This window comes from Oncorhynchus clarkii, chromosome 6 (genome assembly GCF_045791955.1).
Source record: "Oncorhynchus clarkii lewisi isolate Uvic-CL-2024 chromosome 6, UVic_Ocla_1.0, whole genome shotgun sequence".
NCBI classification, from domain to species: domain Eukaryota; kingdom Metazoa; phylum Chordata; class Actinopteri; order Salmoniformes; family Salmonidae; genus Oncorhynchus; species Oncorhynchus clarkii.
Window position 1 is genome coordinate 41,666,018 of NC_092152.1, and position 22,784 is coordinate 41,688,801.

At 43.4% G+C, this 22,784-nt stretch overlaps 1 protein-coding gene across 2 annotated transcripts in view; it reads left to right on the top strand.

Moving 5' to 3' along the window:
* Positions 1–22,784, top strand: part of LOC139411168 (3-oxoacid CoA transferase 1a) — a 109,625-nt gene that overhangs the window by 56,763 nt on the left and 30,078 nt on the right. For both annotated transcript variants that reach the window (XM_071157078.1, XM_071157079.1), the window contains exons 8-13: positions 5,033–5,140; positions 5,580–5,694; positions 7,700–7,794; positions 8,267–8,315; positions 8,401–8,473; positions 11,006–11,081. In XM_071157078.1, the coding sequence (XP_071013179.1) occupies positions 5,033–5,140; positions 5,580–5,694; positions 7,700–7,794; positions 8,267–8,315; positions 8,401–8,473; positions 11,006–11,081 (516 nt within the window). The remainder of the gene's footprint in view (positions 1–5,032; positions 5,141–5,579; positions 5,695–7,699; positions 7,795–8,266; positions 8,316–8,400; positions 8,474–11,005; positions 11,082–22,784) is intronic.

Below are 22,784 nucleotides of genomic sequence, written 5' to 3' on the forward strand. Positions count from 1 at the left end.
AGGTCTTTTGCAGACTCCATCAGGTTTTCTTCCAGAATGGTCCTGTATTTGGCTCCATCCATCTTCCCATCAATTTTAACCATCAGGCCCAAACCATGATGCTGCCACCACCATGTTTGACAGTGGGGATGGTGTGTTGCTTTTACGCCAAACATAACGTTTTGCATTGTTGCCAAAAAGTTCAATTTTGGTTTCATCTGACCAGAGCACCTTCCACGTTTGGTGTGTCTCCCAGGTGGCTTGTGGCAAACTTTAACCGACACTTTTTATGGATATCTTTAAGAAATGGCTTTCTTCTTGCCACTCTTCCATAAAGGCCAGATTTGTGCAATATACGACTGATTGTTGTCCTATGGACAGAGTCTCCCACCTCAGCTGTAGATCTCTGCAGTTCATCCAGAGTGATCATGGGCCTCTTGGCTGCATCTCTGATCAGTCTTCTCCTTGTATGAGCTGAAAGTTTAGAGGGACGGCCAGGTCTTGGTAGATTTGCAGTGGTCTGATACTCCTTCCATTTCAATATTATCGCTTGCACAGTGCTCCTTGGGATGTTTAAAGCTTGGGAAATATTTTTGTATCCAAATCCGGCTTTAAACTTCTTCACAACAGTATCTCGGACCTGCCTGGTGTGTTCCTTGTTCTTCATGATGCTCTCTGCGCTTTTAACGGACCTCTGAGACTATCACAGTGCAGGTGCATTTATACGGAGACTTGATTACACACAGGTGGATTGTATTTATCATCATTAGTCATTTAGGTCAACATTGGATCATTCAGAGATCCTCACTGAACTTCTGGAGAGAGTTTGCTGCACTGAAAGTAAAGGGGCTGAATAATTTTGCACGCCCAATTTTTCAGTTTTTGATTTGTTAAAGTTCGAAATATCCAATAAATGTCGTTCCACTTCATGATTGTGTCCCACTTGTTGTTGATTCTTCACAAAAAAATACAGTTTTATATCTTTATGTTTGAAGCCTGAAATGTGGCAAAAGGTCGCAAAGTTCAAGGGGGCCGAATACTTTCGCAAGGCACTGTACGTGGTTGCAAGGTACGTGGTTGATTAAATTATATTTTCACAGAATCTCCTGTTCAGATATTGGTAAGTGGACTGGAGGCAGGGCATGAAAGGGATAACGAATCCAGTTGTTTGTGTCATCCGTTTTGGGAAAGTACCTGCGTAATTGCGCACCCAACTCACTCAGGTGCTTCGCTATATCACATTTGACATTGAGTTCATTTGCACACACAAAATCATACAATGATGGAAAGACCTGTGTTGTCCTTGTTAATGTAGACAGAGAAGAGCTCCAATTTCGTAATCATAGCCTCAATTCTGTCCCGCACATTGAATATAGTTGCGGAGAGACCCTGTAATCCTGGGTTCAGATCATTCAGGCGAGAAAAAACATCACCCTGATAGGCCAGTCGTGTGAGAAACTCTTTATCATGCAAGCGGTCAGACAAGTGAAAATTATGGTCAGTAAAGAAAACTTTACGCTCGTGTCAATACTTTGCCCCTTGACAACCAGCGCACTTCTGTATGTTGTAAAAGCGTTACATGGTTGCTGCCCATATCAGTGCATAGTGCAGAAAATACACGAGAGTTTAGGGGCTTTGCTTTAACAAAGTCAACCATTTTCACTGTGGTGTCCAAAACGTCTTTCAAGCTGTCAGGCATTCCCTTGGCAGCAAGAGCCTCTCGGTGGATGCTGCAGTGTACGCAAGTGGCGTCGGGAGCAACTGCTTGGACTCGCGTTACCACTCCACTATGTCTTCCTGCCATGGCTTTTGCGCCATCAGTACAGATACCAACACATCTTGACCAACAAAGTCCATTTGATGGCACAAAGCTGCCCAGAACTTTAAAAATATTGTCTCCTGTTGTCCTGGTTTCTATTGGTTTGCAGAAGTGGATGTTTTCCTTAATTGATCCCCCTTTAAACGTAACGGACATATACCAGGAGCTGTGCCAGGCCCGCCACGTCTGTTGACTCCTCCAGCTGTAACGCATAGAATTCACTGGCTTATATGCAAAGCAGTAATTGCTTAAAAACATCTCCTGCCATGTCACTGATGTGTTGTGAAACAGCGTTGTTTGATGAGGTCATTGTCTGTATAGTTTTTTGGGGCCTTTTCCCCTAGCATTGTCCCAGCCATATCCGCCGCAGCCGGAAGTATTAAGCCCTCCACAATAGTATGGGGCTTGCCTGTCCTTGCCACTCGGTAGCTCACCATATAAGACGCTTCTAGCCCCTTCTTATTAATGTTATCTGTTGCTTTTATACATGTCTTACTACTCGAAAGTCGTCTTTATTCTCGCTCAAAAAACTCCCGTGGCTTATTTTTCAAATTGTCATGTTTTGTTTCTAAATGTCTGCCCAAGAGTGACGTTTTCATCGAGTTGTGAGATAGTACATTTGCACATATAACACACTGTGGCTGAGGAAAGGCACTACTCCCAATATAAGTGAACCCCAAATCAATGTAGTTCTCATCATATTTGCGCATCTTTTCGATGGTTCAACGTCCCGGTCTGTTCGGTGCTTTCCCGGGTAAGGGGCCAGTAGCTCTTCGGATGCATCAGATTCACAACTGTCAGTGTCCATACTAGCTGGGCTTACAACAAATGTAGAATTACCCCAGACAATTTGGCCACTTGCAATTTTATCGGCTTCTAATTCATTTTATCGTCCAAAAGCCTGCAATTACCTGCTAAGGGAAACTTTGGTGTGTGTGTGTGTCTGTGCTTGCATTCCGTGTGTGTGCATCTGCTTGTGTCAGATGCTGCATCAGCCCCTAGCAAAGTGTCCAGTCTCTCATCCCCGCCCTTGGCTCCCCTTTCGCACTATCAGAGATTTAACCCAGAGAGAGAACTCGCCTCAATCACTTTACTGCCCTCAACCGCCCGGCTAACCACCAAAGCCCCTGTAGCCATGACAACGCTTAGATGGAATCCTTTTGGCATTTACCCATTGGCTTGTCTCAGTCAGTCATTGTAGAGTGTGGAGGGAGAGGAAGCTGAGATAAGGAAGGACTCAATTCTATGTGTCTGTAAATGCCCACCTGTCGTCTCCCTTTTTAAAACAATTATTTAACTAGGGAAGTCAGTTAGGAACAAATTCTTATTTACAATGGCGGCCTACCGGGGAACAGTGGGTTAACTGCCCTTGTTCAGGGGCAGAACGACAGATTTTTACCTTGTCAGCTCGGGGATTCGAGCCAGCAACCTTTCGGTTACTGGCCCAACGCTCTAACCACTAGGCTACCTGCTGCCCCCATGTGTGAATGCAATAAATATATAATATCCTCTGTTACATTGGAGTGGAGAATGTAGGGGGAAAGTAGGGGCTGCAATTTATGTTGTCCCCCTTTCTGTAGAGATCTCTTTTTTTCCTCGTTTCTGCAAGTCGATTTGGCCTACCTCTCCCTCTCTGAAGTGTCTCCCCTCTGAGTCTTTATGAAGAGGGATGATTTCAGCATCGTATTATAAGATTATTGCTCCTGAAAGAGTCCCTGAGCCCCTCTTCCTCTCTCTAGCATTTTCTGTCTCCTTTCTTCCCCTGCTCTCTCTCTCTCTCTCGCTCTTCCTCTCACTCTCTCTCACCCTCTCTCTCTGTGTCTCTAAAGCTTAGCGAGGGTCTACTTCAGCAGAAAGTGTTGTTATCTCATGCTGCTCTTCATAGGCTACTGGGGTACCATAACAAACAGCACACGACGATGGGATGAAGGGGTCGGAAAACAATGGGCTCACTCCAAAGACGTTGATATTCTTGCAAAGGGGTTTAGACCCAAAACAGACACTTACTTTTGCAGCACACAACCTTCTATGACAGCTAGCTAACGTTTGCGATTTAACACAAAACAAGCGGAATGTGTCAGCTTGTGTTAACGTTCACAAACTAGCCATTTCCCTTGCTGAACGTACTTCTGGTAAATAGAAGTGTGCTGTCCAAAATATTCTATAAAGGAAGATAGTGTTTACCTTCTGCCCTTTTTACCGAGTCACGTTGACCTCTTTCTTCCTGGGATCAATACCTATTACAATGAATGTCTCATTAAATAACATGGGGAACATATCTCAGGCAGAACCCAGGACACACTCTGGAAGTAATTCATTTAGCAGGAAGCTTTCTGAAAATGTTGCTTAGTAACCAGCCAACTGAGACTGGTTCATTTTAAAGCTTTTTAATGAACGTTAGCTATCATCTTTGCTAGTCGTCATAGCTTCTGTTATGTGGCTGGTATGATTGGGGTTTAGATTCCTTGCTAAGTGACACAGTCAGTAATGGTGTCTTCACCTCCACATTGTGTAATTCCCTTATGGTTGACACTAATGGATTACTGATGATCATGATCATGATGGCGATGAAGGCAATTGAGATGATGATTGTGATGCTTCTTGAAACCCTTGCCAACACCCCTTCTTCAGGCCATACTTGGACCATTCCAAGTCCTTCTAAATCTAATAACATTGGGACAGAGCTTGTAATGTAACACCGGATTTCTCCTTGTGATGGACAGAACTTGCACCCACCTTCCATCACCTCTGATCCCAGGATCAGGCCCTTTCCCCTGGGCTCGACCTCTAAAGGCCCCACTGCCAAGCTGTCGCATGAAAGCAGCTTACTCTAGGCTTGGTGGTTGTCAAAGCTGGGGAAATGAATACAGTGTGGTTCCTGCTCCCTGTTAGCAGATAGAAAAAGAGAGGTTTAAAGACACACTTCTCTAAAACTCTGTTTCCACCCTCTATCAGCCATAAACAAAGACCAGAATGAAAACATTGAACGTTGTATTTTACAAATGTGAATCCATCACAGCGGTTGGAAACAGAGATCGAGGAGTGTGGCTTTAGTTAACCCCCTAGGATCAGTGTTTGGAGTGACCAACAACACTCTGTTGATTCATGCTTGATCACACTCCTTTGCTTCATCTTGGCCATGTCGCAGTTGTAAATGAGAACTTGGTCTCAACTAGCCTACCTGGTTAAATAAAGGTGATATAAAATGCTTCATCCAACTCTATCTGTGTGTAGGTAGAGGAGGTGGTGGATGTGGGGACGTTTGCTGAAGAGGACATTCACATCCCTAGCATCTACATCCACAGGATCATCAAGGGAGGCAGCTACGAGAAGAGGATAGAGGTGGGCCTCCAGACATCTCAGTGGATTCATACCGGGTTGCAAAATTCTCGTTATTTTCTATGAATTATAGACTTCCTGTTATCTTTTGGACTAAGTTGATGTGCAATCAAGTCCTCTCTACCCTGTTCGAGTACCATGAGAAATCAAATGAGTGGCAGTATTACTGTTTAAAAAGAGTTGCAAAAGTTCCAGTAACTTTCCCAAAATTCCCAGGTTTTCCAGAAATCTCTGTTGGAAGATTCCCGAAACTAGGAGGGAATAAGCAGGAAACCTCCAACCAGGATTTCTGGAAAACCTGGGAATTTGGGGGAAATTTGTTTCCACCCACAGTGATCTATAATTCATCACTCCAAAACCTTTCATAGTCCAATATGGAAGTGTGGGTAATCAATTGGTACTAAGCCGAAATGACTGAATTGTCTCTCTCTCCACTCTTCAGAGGCGTACAGTGCAGAAGGCCCAAGCAGAGAAGCCAAAACCAAAGAAGGACTCTGACATCGTACGAGAGAGGATCATTCGCCGGGCAGCTCTGGAGTTTGAGGATGGGATGTATGGTATCCTTGAACATGAAATGAGAATTGACTGAACAAATCATCATTGCCCTCTCACCAAAAGGTGGATTAATAGTAAAAGCGTTTAAATGTACTACTATATTGGTGCTGCCCTATGTACAGTTGAAGTCGGAAGTTTACATACACCTTAGCCAAATACATTTAAACTCAGTTTTTCAAAATTACTGACATTTAATCCTAGTAAAAATGTTCTATCTTAGGTCGGTTAGGATCACCACTTTATTTTAAGAATGTGAAATGTCAGAATAGTAGTAGAGAGAATGATTTTCTTCAGCTTTTATTTTTTTCATCACATTCCCAGTGGGTCAGGAGTTTACATGCTACCAAATACTAATTGAGTGTATTGCCTTTAAATTGTTTAACTTGGGTCAAACGTTTTGGGTAGCCTTCCACAAGCTTCCCACTATAAGTTGGGTGAATTTTGACCCATTCCTCCTGACAGAGCTGGTGTAACTGAGTCAGGTTTGTAGGCCTCTTTGCTCGCACATGCTTTTTCAGTTCTGCCCACAAATGTTCTATAGGATTGAGGTCAGGGCTTGATGCCATCTATTTTGTGAAGTGCACCAGTCCCTCCCGCAGCAAAGCACCCCCACAACATGATGCTGCCACCCCCATGCTTCATAGTTGGGATGGTGTTTTTCGGCTTGCAAGACTCCCCCATTTTCCCTCCAAACATAACGATGGTCATTATGGCCAAACAGTTCTATTTTTGTTTCATCAGACTAGAGGACATTTCTTCAAAAAGTACGATATTTTTCCCCATGTGCAATTGCAAACCGTAGTCTGGCTTTTTTTATGGCGGTTTTGGAGCAGTGGCTTCTTCCTTGCTGAGCGGCCTTTCAGGTTTTGAAGATATAGGACTCGTTTTACTGTGGATATAGATACTTTTGTACCTGTTTCCTCCAGCATCTTCACAAGGTCCTTTGCTGTTGTTTTGGGATTGATTTGTACTTACCGCACCAAAGTATGTTCATCTCTAGGAGACAGAACGCATCTCCTTCCTGAGCGGTTTGACGGCTGCGTGGTCCCATGGTGTTTATACTTGCGTACTATTGTTTGTACAGATGATCGTGGTACCTTCAGGCGTTTGGAAATTGCTCCCAATGATGAACCAGACTTGTGGATGTCTACAATTTTTTCCTGAGGTCTTGGCAGATTTCTTTAGATTTTCCCTTGATGTCAAGCAAAGAGGCACTGAGTTTGAAGGTAGGCCTTGAAATACATCCACAGGTACACCTCCAATTGACTCAAATTATGTCAATTAAGCCTATCAGAAGCTTCTAAAGCCATGACATCATTTTCTGGAATTGTCCAAGCTGTTTAAAGGCACAGTCAACTTAGTGTGTGTAAACTTCTGACCCACTGGAATTGTGATACAGTGAATTATAAGTTAAATAATCTGTCTGTAAACAATTGTTGGAAAAATGACTTGTGTCATGCACAAAGTAGATGTCCTAACCGACTTGCCAAACTATAGTTTGTTAACAAGAAATTTGTGGAGTGGTTGAAAAACAAGTTTTAATGACTCCAACCTAAGTGTATGTAAACTTCCGACTTCAACTGTGCATAGACATGGAATCACTGGTCATTTTAATAATGGAACACTAGTCACTTTAATAGTGTTTAAATGCTGCTTTACTCAATTCATATGTATATACTGTATTCTACTGTATTTTAGTCAATGCCACTCCTACATTGCTCGTCCTAATATTTATATATTTCTTAATTCCATTCTTTATCTTTTAGATTTGTGTGAATTGTTAAACACTACTCAACTGTTGGAGCTAGGAACACAAGCATTTCGCTACATCTGCTAAATATGTGTATGTGACCAATACAATTTGATTTGAAATTGGGAAAGTTCATTATCCTTGACAAACCAATCCCATCAGTTTTTGGCATCGGTAGTGCAGAATCAGATGAGATCAGGGTACTAGTATGTCTTTCATGTATTCAGTGTGTGTTCTTTAACGTTAACCCCTGTCAGCTAACCTGGGCATTGGCATCCCCATGCTGGCCAGCAACTTCATCCAACCTGACATAACTGTCCACCTGCAAAGCGAGAACGGCATCCTGGGATTGGTAAAACGCTCATATAAACCCCCCTCAATACTAACATGGTTTGACAACAGGTGTCGGGACTGACGTTCGGAAACGTGCCGGATTCTTAACCCAACATTGTGGTGATTGCGACCACCTGCCTTCTTTTTCCTCCATCCATTATTTGTACACACAGCTGTGGGCTGTGTTAACAAAGACTGTAGCTCCACCAAGCCTTTCACATCAATTCTGTTGTCAGAGAAATTTCCACAGAAATATGCCAAGGCCTCATTTGTGAGAATGTTTTCCCAATTATGAATGTCAGGTAAAGAGATATGATGTCAGAAGCTCTCTTCCTCCCCTCCTCCTTCTTTTATAGTGCTGTAAAGAAACAAGGACTGTTCCTTTGTTGAAGGGAGAGAAAATATGTGTGTGTGTGTGTGTGTGTGTGTGGTTATGGTGCTTAGAGACCGGATGTGTGTCATTGTGTGATGAATGTGTGTGTTCTGTGTAGGGCCCCTACCCCACAGAAGACGAAGTGGATGCTGACCTCATTAACGCCGGTAAGTGATTTTTGCCTCACACACGAAACGAAACAAACTATCTCGTTTATGAGAGATGTTGACATTTCCCCCTGTGTTTGTGCAGGTAAAGAAACTGTGACTGTGCTTCCAGGAGCTTCCTACTTCTCCAGTGACGAATCGTTTGCCATGATCAGAGGGTAACGGCAGTATAACTGATTTATTGCTGTTTGAAGTCATCGAGACAGAGGGCTCTGTGTTTTTGTTTGTGCGTTATAGTCAAACTCTAGGGGCTAGGTTAGGGCTGAATGATCGGGTAACTGTTTAGGCTAAGGGTGATCAGGAGAGGGAAAGTGTAGGTATGAGGGGGCAGGAAGTTTGTGTTGTGTGGGTGGGTGGGTGGGTGAGCGGGCGCATGTTGGGGTTGTCTCTAAAAGTAGTGGTTGTCTGACCATTATTGACAAGATGTGGATGCCATGAAACATAATGACCCTTTGTGAGACACATGAAGTCCTATTGAATATGGAATCGGAGACTCACTGATCAGGATATTGACACTGAGAAAGAGACACTAGGAGCTTGGACAGTGCAGCTTCAAAAACATCCCGTTTTCTGTCGAGACCTTGGGATGATATACACAACATGGCCAAAAGTAGGTGGACACGCCTTCAAATTAGTGGATTTGGCTATTTCAGCCACACCCATTGTTGACAGGTATATAAAATTGACCACACAGCCATGCAATCTCCATAGACAAACGCTGGTACCGTCATAGGATGCCACCTTTACAAATTTATGCCCTGCTAGAGTTGCCCCGGTCAACTGTAAGTGCTGTTATTGTGAAGTAGAAATGTCTAGGAGCAACAACGGCTCAGCCGCAAAGTGGTAGGCCACACAAGCTCACAGAACGGGACCGCGTGCTGAAGCGTGTAGTGCGTAAAAATCTTTATTCGGTAGCAACACTCACTACCGAGTTCCAACCTGCCTCTGGAAGCAACGTGAGCAACGTCAGCTCCAACTGTTCGTCGGGAGCTTCATGAAAGGGGTTTCTGATGGCCGAGCAGCCACACACAAGCCTAAGATCATCATGCGCAATGCCAAGTGTTGGCTGGAGTGGAGGAGTGGAAACGTGTTCTCTGGAGTAATGAATCACGCTTCACCATCTTCCATTCCAACAGACAAATCTGGGTTTGGCGGGAGAATGTTACCTGCCCCAATGCATAGTGCCAATTGTAAAGTTTGGTGGAGGAGAAATAATGGTCCGGGACTGTTTTTTGTGGTTCGAGCTAGGCCCCTTGTTCCAGTGAAGGGAAGTCTTAATACAATGCCATTCTAGATAAGAAGGCCCTTTCCTGTTTCAGCATGACAACGCCCCCGTGCACGAAGTGAGATCAATATAGAAATGGTTTGTCGAGATCGGTGTGGAAGAACTTGACTGGCCTGCACAGATCCCTGACCTTAACCCCATCAAACACCTTTGGGATGAATTGGAAAGCTGACTGTGAGCCAGGCCTAATCACCCAACATCAGTGCCCAACCTCACTAATGCTGAATGGAATGGAAGCAAGTCCCCGCAGCAATGTTCCAACATCTAGTGGAAGGCCTTCCCAGATGAGTGGAGGCTGTTCTAGCAGCAAAGGGGGACCAACTCCATATTAATGCCCATGATTTTGGAATGAGATGTTCGACGAGCAGGTGTCCACATACCTTTGGTCATATAGTGTATATTAGATAAATAGATGTCGGCTGAGCTCAACAAAACTGCCATGAAACCATGAAATGCTGCTTAACCACCATGGCCAAGCCCTGATTTGTAAGCCTTGTATATTAGCTGTTAGCTATTGTTGACCATGCAGCTCGGCAAAAGCGATGGCGATAATTCCCGGGTTGATATTGATTTCTGGATCAGCTGAGACTCGGCCCACCCACCCTATAGAAGTAGATCTGTTTGTCCACCCGTGGAAATCCAATAAGATTCATAAATACAGAGGGCTAATGGCCAATGTGCCAGAGACCGCACAAAGACATGGCTCATACACACACACAGACACACACATGCTGGTTATAGTGAGTCATTGCACTGCAGTGTCTATGCTCTGATTTTACAGGGTATCTGGCTGTGTGTGCCCTTCCCTCCCACTGACTCACTAACGCACACACACAAACAGAGAGAGAGAGACGCATACGCACTGTCCCTCTTAGATCTGAGCATGGTGCCACTGGTGTCAAAAGTTGATCCGGTGAAGGTGACGTAAACAGTTTTGGGTGGGTTTCGGCAGAGATTTCTGAAACGCATGACATTGGCCTGTCGTTGTGTGTGTAGCTCAGCTCTCTCTCTCCCTGTGGCACAATGTATCCTTGTCTTGTCTCAGAGGTGAGGTGAAGGCGAGGGAACATGGCTATTCTAATTGGCTGCCACCTGTCTGATTACACCAGCTGTCCTATTACCAGAGTTACAAATTGAAACCATCCTCCTCCTCACCCCTCCCACACAGAGTTAATTAGAATGTCTTCATAGTTTAATAGCACATGTTTAATCATGTGGAACAACCCAACATCATTCTCTCTATAACTCAGAACACAGTTGATGTTTCTTATGCCTTCGACGAGGTATCAAACCCTCCTTCTGTCTCTATTTGCCACGTTTACCTTGTTGGTGATTGATGGACTGATTGGGTTAGTTAATTGTTGTATAGATTGATTGATACGGTGATTGTTTGTCTACTCTGCAGTGGTCACATCAACTTGACGATGCTGGGAGCCATGCAGGTTTCTAAGATGGGAGACCTGGCAAACTGGATGATCCCGGTAAGAACATCACCATAGTTACTATCAGTGTTTCCCCTAGCATGGCTTTAGCAGGATGGGCCCCCCTGCCTCTCTCTGTTATCCTGTCTACAAATGGTTATTCTCTATCCTTGTCAATTATTATTATTGAACTTATGGTTGTTTACTACCCTGAATGCGGCTCCAGAGGCATATCCACCCCACTTAAGAAGAAGCTGGCATACTTTACTGTGTGGATCACAGTCATGGTTCATCTTCTAATGCTGCACAGAGCTACAGCACAGGGAGAGACTTGACTAACACAACACAACAAAATATTGTATTTCTTCACTGCATTTTTGTTTTTTTTGTCTTTCTGACATGGACTGCACACTCCCTCTCTCCACTGCACGCCTCTGTGTGTCGTTACGTTGTAGACAAACATGTACAGTTTACCAAACCAGCGTGCCTCTGGCTCTGCCCCTGCTCATTGGTCTGCCATTATGACCTGTATTATAATTTCTGACCTATGGGGAGCGGTAATGGAGTGAATGTGTGGTAGGTCAGTTATTACCTGAGGCTGTAGCCACTTCCAGACCCTCAGCCAACCAGATCAAGCAGCGGCGTGAGGGCAGAGACTACAGAGGCTTAATGGAGGTTAGCCACTAGAATCACTGCTCCTAATACAGGGCAGCCTAGCAACACCACCCACAGAGCTACTGAAAGCTGGAGAGGCTGACAGCAGGAACATGCTCAACGCAAATAATGTACATCTAGTATTTATTTGTATTACGCTCAACGCAAATACTGTACGTCTAGTATTTATTTGTATTACGCTCAACGCAAATACTGTACGTCTAGTATTTATTTGTATTTATTAGGGATCCCCATTGCTCTTCCTGGGGTCCAAAAACACCAAGTACCGACATTAAATATACAGTTGAAGTCAGAAGTTTACATACACTTAGGTTGGAGTCATTAAAACTAGTTTTTCAACCACTCCACAAATTTCGTGTTAACAAACTATAGTTTTGGCAAGTCAGTTAGGACATCTACTTTGTGCATGACACAAGTCATTTTCCCAACAATTGTTTACAGACAGATTATTTCACTTATAATTCACTGTAATTCACTGTATCACAATTCCAGTGAGTCAGAAGTTTACATACACTAAGTTGACTGTGCCTTTAAACAGCTTGGAAAATTTCAGAAAATGATGTGTTGGATTTAAACGCTTTTGATAGGCTTATTGACATCATTTGAGTAAATTGGAGGTGTACCTGTGGATTATCTTGGCCAGGTCGCAGTTGTAAATGAGAACTTGTTCTCAACTGGCCTACCTGGTTAAATAAAGGTGAAATTTAAAAAATACATCTATTTCAAGGCCTACATTCAAACTCAGTGGCTCCTTGCTTAACATCATGGGAAAATCAAAAGAAATCAGCCAAGACCTCAGAAAAAAATTGTAGACGCCCACAAGTCTGGTTCATCCTTGGGAGCAATTTGCGAACGCCTGAAGGTACCACGTTCATCTGTACAAACAATAGTACGGAAGTATAAACACCATGGGACCACGCAGCCGTCATACCGCTCAGGAAGGAGACACGTTCTGTCTCCTAGAGATGAACATACTTTGGTGCGAAAAGTGCAAATCAATCCCAGAACAACAGCAAAGGACCTTGTGAAGATGCTGGAGGAAACAGGTACAAAAGTATCTATATCCACAGTAAAACAAGTCCTATATTGACATAACCTGAAAGGCCGCTCAGCAAGGAAGAAGCCACTGCTCCAAAACCGCCATGAAAAAGCCAGACTACGGTTTGCAATTGCACATGGGGACAAAGATCGTACCTTTTGGAGAAATGTCCTCTAGTCTGATGAAACAAAAATAGAACTGTTTGGCCATAATGACCATCGTTATGTTTGGAGGAAAAAGGGGGAGGCTTGCAAGCCGAAGAATACCATCCCAACCGGGAAGCACGGGGGGTGGCAGCATCATGTTGTGGGGGTGTTTTGCTGCAGGAGGGACTGGTGCACTTCACAAAATAGATGGCATCATGAGGGAGGAAAATTACGTGCATATATTGAAGCAACATCTCAAGACATAAGTCAGGAAGTTAATGCTTGGTTGCAAATGGGTCTTCCAAATGGACAATGACCCCAAGCATTATTCTAAAGTTGTGGCAAATGGCTTAAGGACAACAAAGTCAAGGTATTGGAGTGGCCATCACAAAGCCCTGACCTCAATCCTAAAGAACATTTGTGGACAGAACTGAAAAAGCATGTGCGAGCAAAGAGGCCTATACAAACCTGACTCAGTTACACCAGCTCTGTCAGGAGGAATGGGCCAAAATTCACCCAATTTATTGTGGGAAGCTTGTGGAAGGCTACCTAAAACGTTTGACCCAAGTTAACCAATTTAAAGGCAATGCTACCAAATACTAATTGAGTGTATGTAAACTTCTGACCCACTGGGAATGTGATGAAAGAAATAAAAGATGATGAAAATCATTCTTTCTACTATTATTCTGACATTTCACATTCTTAAAATAAGGTGGTGAACCTAACTGACCTAAGACAGGGAATTTTTACTAGGATTAAATGTCAGGAATTGTGAAACTGAGTTTAAATGTATTTGTCTAAGGTGTATGTGAAAATCCAACGTCTACAGTGAAACAAAATATAAAACAGTGAACTATGTTTGTACTGAATGAGCTAAAGATAAAACAGTACATCATATAACATCTTTACACCACCACATATCCACAACACAAAATGTTCACTACCACCATACAACAAATCACAATGTGTGCGTATGCATGTGTCTGGAGCTTTTTGTGTGGGCCTCTTCACAATCCCCGTTGTTCCATAAGGTGTATTTTCCCTGCTTTTTAAATCTGATTTTACTGCTTGCATCAGAGACCTGATGTGGAATAGAGTTCCATGTAGTCATGTCTCTATGTAGTACTGTGTGCCTCTCATAGTCTGTTCTGGACTTGGGGACTGTGAAGAGACCTCTGGTGGCAAGTCTTGTGGTGTATGCATGAGTGTCCGAGCTGTGTGCTGGTATTTTAAACAGACAGTTCGGTACATTCAGCTTGTCAACACCTCTTACAAAAACAAGCAATGATGAAGTCAATCTCTCTTCCACTTTGAGCCATGAGAGATTGATATGCATGTCATTAATATTAGCTCTCCGTGTACTTTAAGGGCCAGCCGTGCTGCCCTGTTCTGAGCCAACTGCAATTTTCCCAAGTCCCTCTTTGTGGTACCTGACCACACTACTGAACAGTAGTCTAGGTGTGACAAAACTAGGGTCTGTAGGACCTGCCTTGTTGATAGTGTTGTTAAGAAGGCAGAGCAGCGCTTTATTATGGACAGACTTCTCCCCATCTTAGCTACTGTTGTATCAATATGTTTTGACCATGACAGTTTACAATCCAGGGTTACTCCAAGCAGTTTAGTCACCTCAAATTGCTCAATTTCCACATTATTCATTACGAGACGTAGTTGGGGTTTAGGGTTTAGTGAATGATTTGTCCCAAATACAATGCTTTTAGTTTTGGAAATATTTAGGACTAGCTTATTCCTTGCTACCCATTCCAAAACTAGCTGCAGCTCTTTGTTAAGTGAAGCAGTAATTTCAGTTGCGGTAGTAGCTGATGTGTATAGTTTTGAGTCATCCGCATACATAGACACACTGGCCTTACATAAGCCAGTGGCATGTCATTAGTAAAAATTTGAAAAAAGCTAAGGGCCTTAACAGCTACCCTGGGTAATTCCTGATTCTACCGGGATAATGTTTGAGAGGCTTCCATTAAAGAACATCCTCTGTGTTCTGTTAGACAGGTAACTCTTTATCCACATTATTCCAGGGGGTGTAAAGCCATAACATATACGTTTTTCCAGCAGCAGACTATGATCGATAATGTCAAAAGCTGCACTGAAGTTTAGCAAGACAGCCCCAACAATCATTTTATCATACATTTCTCTCAGCCAATCATCAGTCACTTGTGTAAGTACTGTGCTTGTTGAGTGTCCTTCCCTATAAGTGTGCTGAAAGTATGTTGTCAATTTGTTTACTGTGAAATAACATTGTGTCTGGTAAAACACAATTTTTTCCAAAAGATTACTAAGGGTTGGTAACAGGCTGACTGGTTGGCTATTTGAGCCAGTAAAGGGAGCTTTACTATTCTTGGGTATTGGAATGACTTTAGCTTCCCTCCAGGCCTAAGGGAACACACTTTCTAGCAGGCTCAAATTGAAGATGTGTCAATATCATCCTCTATTATCCTCAGTCATTTTCCATTTTTCCATCCAGATTGTCAGACCCCGGTGGCTTGTCATTGTTGATTGACAACCTTAATTTTTTACCTCTTTCACACTGACTTTACGGAATTTTCCATCATTTTATGTCATATCTTTATATCATTTATCTTTGTTTCATAGTATAGTTTATTTTGTATTTATTTTACTCACATGGTTTCTTAATTTGCAGTACGTTTGCCAATCAGTTGGGCTGCCAGACTTATTTGCCATACCTTTTGCCTCATCCCTCTTAACCATACCATTTTTCAATACCTCATCAATCCAAGGAGATTTGACAGTTTTTACAGTCATTTTCTTAATGGTTGCGTGCTTATTAGTAACTGGGAAAGCAATTTCATAAATGTGTCAAGTGCAGCGTCTGGTTGCTCCTCATTACACACCAGACCAGCAAATATTCTTTACATCAACATATGCATCACTACAAAACTTCTTGTATGACCTTTTACACTATATTATGCCCAGCCTCTGGATCGTTGGTTTTCCTAGATATGGTTATTATATTGTGATCACTACATGCTATGGATCTGGATACTGCTTTCAAGCAAATTTCTGCAGCATTAGTAAAGATTTGATCAATACACGTTGATGATTTCATTCCTGTGCTGTTTGTAACTACCCTGGTAGGTTGACTGACAACCTGAACCAGGTTGCAGGTTTTAATTTTTTTCTTGAGTGGGCAGCTTGATGATAGCCAAATATTTAAATCACCCAGAAATTATACTTCTCTGTTGATATCACATACATTATCAAGCATTTCACACATATTATCCAGATACTGACTGTTAGCACTTGGTGGTCTATAGCAGCTTCCCACAATAATAGGCTTTAGGTGAGGAAGATGAACCTGCAGCTATATTACTTCAACTGTATTTAACATTAGATCGTCTCTAAGCTTTACAGGAATGTGGTTCTGAATATAGACTGCAACACCTCCCCTGTTGGCGTTTCTGTCTTTTCGGTAGATGTTATAACCATGTATTGCTACCACTGTATCATCAATGATCTATCTTAGTGAGTTTCAGAGATAGAATATGAATGTCATCTGTTACAAGCAAGTTATTGACTTCATGGACCTTGCTTGTCAGGCTGCAAATATTAATATGGGATATTTTTGGCACTTTTCTGGGTTTCTTGATTGTTTTTAATGCTAGACTTGCTCGTGTTATTTATATTGGAGCTGACAGTGCAGGGTGAGCTGCACAAAGGGGTCTTCCTACTAGGACACACCGCCTCAGTGCTAACTGATTACTGCATACAATAGCTGTAGGATCAACAGGTATTCAGGGCAATAAATTAAGTTACTTACATTATGTTTGCCAACGCCCCTAGGATTATGTACATTTGATGCAGCATTATGACAACTCATTGTCACAATGGTAGGTATTAATTGAGCTGGTGTTGGGTCATTGATAAGTCATTGTTTCAACGTAGACTTGAAATGCATGGACAGAGTCCAGGAGTCAAGATGATTTGGATGGACTCCGTCATTCCTGTAGAATATCTTCTGTTTCCAGAAGGTGTCAAAGTTAGCTATAAAAGTGACTCCAGCAGAGCTACAGTAATCTTTTAGCCGGATGTGTAATACCAGCAGCCTGCTGAATCTTTCACACTCGCTGCCCAACGATGGTACTGGACCTGAAATGATTGGCAGTTTTTTTGTAGTCTTTTAATGCTAAAATCAGTTATTTTAAAATACATTTTCAGATGTTCAGAGCTAGCCCTCCTGATGCCGTTTGACCCAACATGGACTACGACAGTGTCAGCTCCCGGCATCTGTCATAAAACAGTCGGAAGCAGCCTTGTGATGACCTGTACTCGTGCTCCTGGGTAGCACAGGGTTTTTGCCTTGGGAAACGAGATGTTTATCACCATAGAGCTGCTTATGATGCCCATAGATCTCTTAGCTTTCCATTAGCCCTTTTTGTCTTTGGTAATTGATAATTAGCTGGCAGCCTACTTGATTCACTGTGTTATTCAACTAATGTCTTAATGCTGAGGACACACAAGGCACTGGATGAGCTTGTTCTGTAAGGGCAGTGACCGTTCATTCGTCTGTCTTTCTGTCTGTCTGACAGTTACACAAAGGAGCTACATACACCCATCTACCTCACCCCCATCTCGTTTCAATCTTCATTATGTGGAACTATGAGAGGAAGGAGAGGAGAATTAAATGTCCCCGCTGCGATTCTGAAAATTATTCAATATCTAAAGATGGGTGTAAAGCGTGAAATTGGAAACGATTTACGTAGGAGTCGCAAAATGCAGCGCGCCTCTGCAGCGATTATGTCGATTTATGGATGCTTTTAATAAGCGAAATGTAGATGAACATTTTACGGTCCAGGGCTTTCAAATGCTCTTACAAGTGATGACTGTCAATCTCCTGCTCAGTCAGAGGCTGGCGGAACAACAACCCATGCAGAGCGACAACAGATCATCACATTCTCAACCTTATTGTTTTTCAGTTTGTAGCTAGACATGTTTTTGCGCATATTTTGATTAGACTCGTGTGTTCCTCGCTTGACTATTAGATTGGGATTGGGAGATGCTTGAATATTGCATCATGCATTTGCCTATCTGAGCTGAGAAATCAATAGTACATTGGGATACCAAGTGAAAAAAACAATGTGAAGTTGGACAATATTTCCTCCTTTTGGAAATGGAGCGGGTTTACAGCCCACCAGAATAGAGCAGCTTCTAAGTGTATGGAGTTTATGATGAATCTGTTGTTCCTCTCTCTCTGTAAGTGTTCATCTGATGGGCCTTAATGTGAGGAATGAGGCTGGGGGAGTAGTGCACGTGTGTGTCTACAGCCAGGCTCTGCTCTACTGATTGCGAGTCAGTCCCAAGGTACTGTTTAACTCCCTGTGGCGCCAAGGCTGCTCCTAGCCTGCTCCCTCTGTCAACTCCCAGGGACATCCATCTCCAAGGCTGCGCTCCAAATCCACCTCTAGACCCTACACAAGGGCACTTCATGTAGATCAGAAATTGGCAATCAGGTCACTTTGAAACCCTTTCCTAGTCACTTACTGACTCTCTCAGATCTGAGAGGCCTGGATAGGTATAAGGCAAAGACCGGTGTTGCTCATTCGTGTAGTACAATCAGGTGTAGGTTATTGGTTCTGGGATAGTAACAAAAGCCTTCACACAACGTATCTTTCCAGGACGTGAACTGGTGCCCTGTGTACAAGTAGTTAACACCATATGCCTTATTACCCTTCACGAATCCATCATTTGAGATCTGTAAGGACAGGAGTATTCTGACTGGAAGTCAGCCTTTGAGACGCTGAGCCTGTGGCCACTGTGGCTCAGACAGACGGCATTCTGGGATATTTCTTGTCCTCCAGAGTCCCTGTGGTGCTGACAGACGCCTCTGTGCCTCCTACCATCCGCCTCACGCTCCCTCATGCTGTGCGCGTGTGTGTGTGTGTGTGTGTGTGTGTGTGTGTGTGTGTGTGTGTGTGTGTTTGTCTACTCTGCCTGGTGATCAATCATGCTGCTCAAGGTTACTCCCCTTTTTCAAGCTCAGTGTTGTGTGTGTGTGTCTCTGTGTGCCTCCTGCTGCCCCTTGCCTGCAAGTGTGTGCCTTCTGTCTTCTGCTCCCTCAGTCAGCTCAAGGTTATTCCTCTAAAACATGGTGTGTGTGTGTGTGTCTGTGTGTACCTACACCGTAGGTCTCAATTGTCATGTTTTGCTCTTTCAAGTTTTTCATATTTGACTGTAGGAGCTAGAGCATCAGGATGTGCAGAGAAAGAGGGTATTTGTATAGAGTAGACCACACACACACACACACACCAAAATAGTTTCTAGTCAGTAATCTTCCGTTTGTTCCATGCAGTTCGCTGTGAGAGAGAACCAATCTGAAATGGGTGCATATGCATATATGCGTTAGTATTTTAACATTCAAAATACCTCTAAAAAATACAAAGCTCAAAAAGCACAGTGGGGAGAGATGTCAGATGACAGCATTTCAGTTTCAAAGGCTGCTGTTTTTTTGTCATTATGTAGGTACAGAATGCATGGGGAGAGCGTTATCTGATGGCGGGGGATGGAGAGGAGAAGAGTTAGGCGAAGACTAAAGTGCAGTCACTTTTGTGCTTTTTGATCAACGGAAACCCTCCTCTCCCAGCTCTCACTATGAAAAAGATGACAACACATTCAATCTTTTATGTGCCTCGTTCATAACAGAGCTATTGTCTCACAACAGGAAATACCTTTGATGCTTTATAGCTGTGTCAGACATAACTCTGAAGGGTAGTTATGTTGTTTTCCTCCATTATTTTTGGTTGACTCTTTACTCTTTCACTTTGATTCCTGACAAATACTAAAGCAGGTAGCCTACAGGGAACTACAGGTGGTGTGTGCTGTGCACTTCTGATGCTATTCTTATTCTTCAGGGGTGACTCCGATTGAGATTGGGAGCGATGAGCGCTACTTGTTATTCGCACACACACCCTTGCCTCTTGAAACGATGGGGTAAATATAGTCAATTGTCTGACACTCCACTCTGCACATAGGGTTGTTGACCCTCACCATTCAACTCTCAGTTATCCCAGTAGCCTTTTGGCTTTAACAGACCTCCAATCACGGACCACTTCAACAAGTTGCTATCCAATCACAAACCTCTTCAAATGTCTCGTCTGCCTACCTCTGAAGAGAACTTCTTCAGTGTACTTTTTATGGAAAGCTTAAAGGAAAACTTCACCCAAAACTATATTTTGGTATTTGTTTCATTAGTGCATTGTTGATATGGTCCTCAAAAAGGGTTTAAGATGCAATATATAACTTTTAACATACTGACATACGTGATACCAGCTGTATTTCGGTATTTTGAAAGTGGGGGTCTACTTGGGAGTGAGTGGGTCCTCCGAGAGACTGAAATGGGATGAGTGGAGGCACCACGTACACGTCAGAGATGTGTCTAATGCCCTTCCAGTGACCTAATCCCTGAGATATAGCACCTTTCCATTCTCACCAATAACCACCACTACATCTTAATTGCAATGACAAACAAGGAATAATAATGATTTGACATCCTTTCCTTATTTATATATCCCCCCCCCCCCCCCACAATTTTGTGACATTTAATTGGTAGTTACAGTCTTGTCCCATCACTGCAACTCCCGTATAGACTCGGGAGAGGCGAAGGTCAAGAGCCATGCGTCCTCCGAAACACAACCCTGCCAAGCCGCACTGCTTCTTGACACACTGCTCGCTTAACCCGGAAGCCAGCCACACCAATGTGTCGGAGGAAACACCGTACAACTGGCGACCGAAGTCAGCGTGCAGGCGCCCAGCCCGTCGCAAGGAGTCGCTAAATTGCAATGGGACAAGGACATCCCGGCCGGCCAAACCCTCCCCTAACCTGGACGACGCTGGGCCAATTATGCGGCGCTTCATGTGTCTCCCGGTCACGGCCGGCATGCGACACAGCCTGGGATCGAGCCCAGGTCTGTAGTGACGCCTCAAGCACTGATATGCAGTGCCTTATACCGCTACACTACTCGGGAGGCCCTCGACAACCTTTCCTAATCTGTCCAGAACTCTTATTCATTTTACAACGGAGTTACAAATCGCAACAAAAAAATATATACAGTGCCTTGCGAAAGTATTCGGCCCCCTTGAACTTTGCGACCTCTTGCCACATTTCAGGCTTCAAACATAAAGATATAAAACTGTATTTGTTTGTGAAGAATCAACAACAAGTGGGACACAATCATGAAGTGGAACGACATTTATTGGATATTTCAAACACTGGAAAATTGGGCGTGCAAAATTATTCAGCCCCTTTACTTTCAGTGCAGCAAACTCTCTCCAGAAGTTCAGTGAGGATCTCTGAATGATCCAATGTTGACCTAAATGACTAATGATGATAAATACAATCCACCTGTGTGTAATCAAGTCTCCGTATAAATGCACCTGCACTGTGATAGTCTCAGAGGTCCGTTAAAAGCGCAGAGAGCATCATGAAGAACAAGGAACACACCAGGCAGGTCCGAGATACTGTTGTGAAGAAGTTTAAAGCCGTATTTGGATACAAAAAGATTTCCCAAGCTTTAAACATCCCAAGGAGCACTGTGCAAGCGATAATATTGAAATGGAAGGAGTATCAGACCACTGCAAATCTACCAAGACCTGGCCGTCCCTCTAAACTTTCAGCTCATACAAGGAGAAGACTGATCAGAGATGCAGCCAAGAGGCCCATGATCACTCTGGATGAACTGCAGAGATTTACAGCTGAGGTGGGAGACTCTGTCCATAGGACAACAATCAGTCGTATATTGCACAAATCTGCCCTTTATGGAAGAGTGGCAAGAAGAAAGCCATTTCTTAAAGATATCCATAAAAAGTGTCGTTTAAAGTTTGCCACAAGCCACCTGGGAGACACACCAAACATGTGGAAGAAGGTGCTCTGGTCAGATGAAACCAAAATTGAACTTTTTGGCAACAATGCAAAACGTTATGTTTGGCGTAAAAGCAACACAGCTCATCACCCTGAACACACCACCCCCACTGTCAAACATGGTGGTGGCAGCATCATGGTTTGGGCCTGCTTTTCTTCAGCAGGGACAGGGAAGATGGTTCAAATTGATGGGAAGATGGATGGAGCCAAATACAGGACCATTCTGGAAGAACCTGATGGAGTCTGCAAAAGACCTGAGACTGGGACGGAGATTTGTCTTCCAACAAGACAATGATCCAAAACATAAAGCAAAATCTACAATGGAATGGTTCAAAAATAAACATATCCAGGTGTTAGAATGGCCAAGTCAAAGTCCAGACCTGAATCCAATCGAGAATCTGTGGAAAGAACTGAAAACTGCTGTTCACAAATGCTCTCCATCCAACCTCACTGAGCCCGAGCTGTTTTGCAAGGAGGAATGGGAAAAAATTTCAGTCTCTCGATGTGCAAAACTGATAGAGACATACCCCAAGCGACTTACAGCTGTAATCGCAGCAAAAGGTGGCGCTACAAAGTATTAACTTAAGGGGGCTGAATAATTTTGCACGCCCAATTTTTCAGTTTTTGATTTGTTAAAAAAGTTTGAAATATCCAATAAATGTCGTTCCACTTCATGATTGTGTCCCACTTGTTGTTGATTCTTCACAAAAAAATACAGTTTTATATCTTTATGTTTGAAGCCTGAAATGTGGTAAAAGGTTGCAAAGTTCAAGGGGGCCGAATACTTTCGCAAGGCACTGTAATTACGTTGTAGTATAATTAAGTCCTCCTACCTCCTTCACCTGTCAGAGTGACCAGAGTGACCACCTGTCAGAGTGACCATCGGGTTCCTGGTCACCACCCTGACCAAGGCCCCCCCCCCCCCCCCCCCCCCCCGATTGCACAGATTGGCCGGGCGGCCGGCTCTAGCATGAGTCTTGGTAATTCCAAACTTCTTCCATTTAAGAATGATGGAG